General features: G+C 39.6%; 1 protein-coding gene across 1 annotated transcript; it reads left to right on the forward strand.

The window, feature by feature from the left end:
• The first annotated feature begins 543 nt into the window (after nucleotides 1-543).
• On the forward strand, nucleotides 544-2,196 carry LOC119520794 (disabled homolog 2-like). Its single transcript, XM_037818715.1, has one exon. The coding sequence runs from the start codon at nucleotides 544-546 to the stop codon at nucleotides 2,194-2,196; it is 1,653 nt and encodes a 550-aa protein (XP_037674643.1).
• Nucleotides 2,197-5,803: the final 3,607 nt, after the last annotated feature.

Below are 5,803 nucleotides of genomic sequence, written 5' to 3' on the forward strand. Positions count from 1 at the left end.
TCTTGTGGGATATTTGGATTAGGTTGTTTCCATGGAGATGTGACTTACCCAACTGTAGGTGATGATTTTGATTAGGTTATTTCCATGGAGGTGTGGCCCCGCCAATTCAGCATGAGGCTTGATTAGTTTAGTGGAGTCCTTTAAAAAGAGCCACCCAGGCCCAGATACTTGCTGATGCTTAGACATTTTGGAGAACACCATTTTGATATGCAACTTGGGAGCAAGGAGATGCCAGCCACATGCCTTCACAGCTGACAGAAGTGTTCCAGACACCAATGGCCTTTCTTCAGTGAAGGTACACGATTGTTGATGTCTTAGTTTGTGCAGTTAGAACTGTAAATTTGTAACCAAATAAACCCCCTTTATAAAAGTCAATCCAGCTGCAGCCTGGAGGCTCCAGGGACAGGGAAATCATGCTCGTATCGCAGAGGTGCTAGCTAGCATGTGTCTGCAGGGTATGTTCATTTGAGACTTCTCCACCGGAAATCACCTGGTATCACTAAGTCTCCACTAAAGCCAGGATTTGCTGCCTGATTTCTTGCCATGTCGAACAAAGTAGAGATGAGTACAACCAATGGTCATCCTGACCAACAGGCCGCACCAAAAGCCCCATCGAAGAAGGAAAAGAAGAAAGTCTCTGAAAAGACAGTTGAGTATCTCTTGGCCAAGTTTAAAGGTGATGGTGTGAAATACAAGGCCAAGCTAATTGGCATTGATGATGTGCCAGATGCAAGAGGAGATAAAATGAGCCAAGATTCTATGATGAAACTAAAGGGAATGGTGGCAGCTGCTCGGTCTCAAGGGCAACACAAACAAAAGCTCTGGGTCAACATTTCACTATCTGGGATAAAATTAATTGATGAGAAAACTGGGGTAATAGAACATGAACATCCAGTGAATAAAATTTCTTTCATTGCTTGTGACGTGACGGACAACCAGGCATTTGGTTATGTATGTGGAGGAGAAGGCCAGCACCAGTTTTTTGCCATAAAAACAGGGCAGCAGGCCAAGCCATTGGTCATTGATCTTAAAGATCTTTTTCAAGTTATCTACAATGTAAAGAAAAAAGAAGAAAAGAAAAAGACTGAAGAAGTCAACAAAGCAGTAGAGAATGGGAGTGAGAACCTCCTGACTCTTGATGACCAAACTACCAAATTGAAATTGGGTATTGACCAGATGGATTTGTTTGGGGACATGTCTACACCTCTTGACCTGAATAGTCCAACATCTTCAGCCAGTGACTTGCTCCCTTCAGACCTCTTTGCTCCTCCCGTCTCAGAATCTCCAGGTCAGATGTCACCTACAGGACAACCTGCAACCCAACAGACCAACCCTCTGGATCTCTTCAAAACAAGTGTTTCTGTCCCAGTAGGGCCCCTTACAGGTCTAGGTGGTGTACCAGTTACACCCCCTCAGACAGGACCATGGAACCCCCCACCATCCTTAGTCTTCAATCAGTCCCCTTCAATGGTCCCAGGAGCTATTGTGGGTGGTCAACCTTCAGGATTTGGTCAGTCACTTATTTTTGGTACAAGACCAGCTGTTCCAGGTTGGAACCAGCCTTCATCCTCTGCAGCCTCAACTTCCCCTCCAGCCCCTGCTGTTTGGGGCCCTTTAGCATGTGTGGCAGCTAATGCTTGGCCCTCAACAACCTCCTTAGGGAATCCTTTTCAGAGTAATGTCTTTCCAGCTCCTGTGCCAGCCCAATCCTCTTCTATGCTCTCTTCTCTTCTGGTTGCTCCTCCTCAGCCACCTCCCAGAACTGCTGCTGCCCAGGACATCTCCAAAGATACCTTCACTGCCTTAGACCCACTAGGGGATAAAGATGTTAAGGAAGTAAAAGAAATGTTTAAGGACTTACAACTGCAGCAGCCACCTGTACCTGCAAGGAAGGGAGAGCAGTCTTCCTCTGAGACTTCCAGTGCTTTCTCCAGTTATTTTCACAGCAAAGTTGACATTCCTCAAGATAATGCAGACCATGATGACTTTGATGCTAATCAATTGTTGAGCAAAATCAATGAACCACCAAAGTCAGCTCCAAGACAAGGTGCCCTGCCAGTTACCAAATCTGCTGACAATGCATTTGAGAGCACTTTCTCTAAAGGTTCTTTTAGTTCTTCACCACAAATCCCTGTGGCTTCTCAACCCACAGCTCCTAAGGTATATATGGATCCTTTTGGAAATCTATTTGCATAACTTCTGAACTTGGTATGCTGTCAAGGACAAAGCTAATAGCCAGATGTGTCCTGACCTCTGCCCTTGTTCCAGCTTTGACATATTATCTGTTGCCTTATTTCTTGCTGCCTCTTGGACCTGTAAAATGCCTTTCACTTCCTGTCTAGGTTAAAGCTAAACTGAGTCTATGGCTTTAAATAAATTCAGAAGCTTAAAAAAAAAAAAAAAGTCAATCCATTTCTGGTATTTTGCATCATGGCAACATTAGCAAACCAGAACAATAGGATTGGAGCATTTATGTCTTCTTATGAATTTATCATTATACCCCCAAGCCAACACCAAAGGTTTTTCTTCTCCTTCCTCTGTTCCATAGTTATATTTCTAATCCATTTTTCTTCTTTTCCCTGTCTTACTGTATTTTCTAGGATTCCCTTACAATGTTGAATAGTAATGGTGATAGCAAGTACCCTTGATCTTGCTCCTGATGGCAAAGAAAGAGCTTTCACCATTAACGTATTTGCTGTAGGTTTTTAGTTTGCTTTTTTAAAACTTTATTTATCAAAAAAATTAAAAAAAAACATTTCAAACAAAACAAAACAAAGGAATAAGAAAAACAACTATCCTAAAATAACTATATTGCTTCCAATATGCTCCTACCATACCCCAAGAAAATTAAAGAACCATAGTTATTCCTGAGCATTCCCATATTATTAAGATAACCCTCAATATCTTATCTGTTCTTATTAGAGTATCAGTCCCCCTTCACTAGTTGCTGTCTGTTCTAGTTGGCTAATGCCGCCAGAATGCAAAACACCAGACATGGATTGGCTTTTATAAAAGGGTGTTTATTTGGTTACACAGTTACAGTCTTAAGGCCATAAAGTGTCCAAGGTAACACGTCAACAATCGGGTACCTTCACTGGAGGATGGCCAATGGTGTCTGGAAAACCTCTGTTAGCTGGGAAGGCACGCGGCTGGCATCTGCTCCAAAGTTCTGGTTTCAAGATGGCTTTCTCCCAGGAAGTTCCTCTCTAGGCTGCAGTTCCTCAAAAATGTAACTCTTGGTTGCACTTGGGATATTTGTCCTCTCTCAGCTTCTCCGGAGCAAGAGTCTGCTTTCAACAGCCGTTTTCAAAATGTTTCTCATCTGCAGCTCCTGTGCTTTCTTCAAAGTGTCCCTCTTGGCTGTAGCTCCTCTTCAAAATGTTGCTCTCAGCTGCACTGAGTTCTCTCTGCCCGTCAGCTCATTTATATGGCTCCAGTGATCAAGGCCCACCCTGAATGGGTGGTGCCATGCCTCCTTGGAACTGTCTCATCAGAGTTATCACCTACAGTTGGGTAAGGCGCATTTCCTTGCAAATCTAATCAGCACCAAAACGTCTGCCCCACAAGACTGCATCAAAGAATATGGCTTTTTCTGGGGAACATAATCCATTCAAATTGGCATGCTGTCTATCTCTATGTCTCCTATATTCTACAATATAAGACACTTGTTTTATGTTTTTCACAAAGTTCACATTTGTGGTATCATACAATATCTCTCCTTTTGTATCTGACTTATTTCACTCAACCTTATGTTCCCAAGGTTCATTCATGTTGTCATATGTTTCACGACCTCGTTCCTTCTCACTGCTGCACAGTATTCCATCGTGTTTATATACCACAGTTTCTTTATCCTCTCATCTGATGTAGGACATTTGGGTTGTTTCCATCTCTTGGCAATTGTGAACAATGCTGCTATGAACATCGGTGTGTAAATAGCTGTGCATATCACTACTTTCAAGTCCTCTGGGTAAATACCAGGAAGTGACATTGCTGGATCGTAGGGTACCTCAATACCTAGTCTTCTGATGAACCACCAAACTGTCTTCAAGAGTGGCTGTACCATTATACATACCCACCAGCAATGAATAAGAGTTCCAATTTCTCTACATCCTCTCCAGCATTTGTAGTTTCATGTTTGCTTAATGGCACCCATTCTTTTTGGTGTGAGATGATACCTCATTGTGGTCTTGATTTGCATCTCGCTAATTATTAGTAAAGATGAACATTTTTTAGGTGTTTTTTAGCCATTTATATTTCCTTTTTGGAGAAATGTCTTTTCATATCTTTTGCCCATTTTATAATTGGGCTCTTTGTACTAATGTCATTGAGTTATAAGATTTCTTTATATATACAAGATATCTGTCTCTTATCAGATGGATAGTTTCCAAATATTTTCTCCCATTGAATTGGCTGTCTCTTTACCTTTTTGACAAATTCCTTTGAGGTACAGAGGCTTTTAATTCTGAGGAGTTCCCATTTATTTATTTTTGTTGTTGTTGTTTGTGTTTTAGGTGTTAGGTCTAAGAAGCGACCTCTTAATACTAGGTCTGGAAGATGTTTCTCTACCTTTAGTTTGCTAAACTTTATCATAAATGTGTATTGAATTTTATCAAAAGCCTTTTATGCATCTATCAAAAGCATCATATGATGTTTCCATGTTAATTTCTGAATGATACAAATAATATTAATTAATTTTTCTAATGTTAAACCAATCTGTAACTCCTGGTATAAACCTAACATGGTCATCATATGTTATCCATTTTATATAATTCTGGATTTGGTTTGCTATTTTTTTAATTAGAGAAGTTGTGGGTTTACAGAATAATCATACATAAAATACAGGATTCCCATATACATACCCTATTATAAACATCTTGCATTGGAATGATACATTTGTTAAAATTGATGAAAGTACATTTTGATAACTGTACTATTAAGCATAGTCCATGATTTAACTTAGGGTTCACTGTTTTTAAATTTTTTATTCTAGTACCATATATAAAATCTAATATTTCCCATTTTAACCACATTCAGAGATATATTTCACTGCTAATTATGTTCACAGTGTTGTGCTACCATTGCCACCATCCATTACCCAAATATTTCCATGGTCCCAAGTAGGAACTGTACATTTTAAGCCTTACGTTCCCATTCCTTATAGGTAATAGGGCTAATGGTTTTATGTATATGTAGATAGATAGATATAGATAGATAGATAGATATAGATGATATAGATATAGATATAGGTACAGATATAGGTATAGGTATAGGTATAGATATAGATATATAGTGTTTTTGGCTCCAGTTTCATGAGTGACATTGCCTGATTATTTTTTCTTTCTTGACTGTCTTTATTGGGTATAGTATTGAGGTTATATCAGCATCACAAAATAGAATTGAGGAATCTCTTCCTTTTTATAAAAGAGTTTATGGGGGATAAAAATAATGTCCTCTACCCTTTTTAGGTTCTAATGAATTGGGGTAGCTGGTGGTAGATACCTGAAACTATCAAACTACAACCCAGAACCCATGAATCTTGAAGACAATTGTATAAAAATGTAGCTTATGAGGGGTGACAATGGGATTGGGAAAGCCATAAGGACCACACTCCACTTTGTCTAGTTTATGGATGGATGAGTAGAAAAATAGGGGAAGGAAACAAACAAACAGACAAAGGTACCCAGTGTTCTTTTTTACTTCAATTGCTCTTTTTCACTCTAATTATTACTCTTGTTATTCTTGTGTGTGTGCTAATGAAGGTGTTGGGGATTGATTTAGGTGATGAATGTACAACAATGTAATG

Source organism: Choloepus didactylus, chromosome 2, assembly GCF_015220235.1.
Source record: "Choloepus didactylus isolate mChoDid1 chromosome 2, mChoDid1.pri, whole genome shotgun sequence".
In the NCBI taxonomy this organism is placed as follows: Eukaryota; Metazoa; Chordata; class Mammalia; order Pilosa; family Megalonychidae; genus Choloepus; species Choloepus didactylus.

Bases quoted from the DNA above. Each gene is read 5' to 3' on its own strand.
- LOC119520794 (XM_037818715.1), top strand. From the start codon at position 544: ATGTCGAACAAAGTAGAGATGAGTACAACCAATGGTCATCCTGACCAA.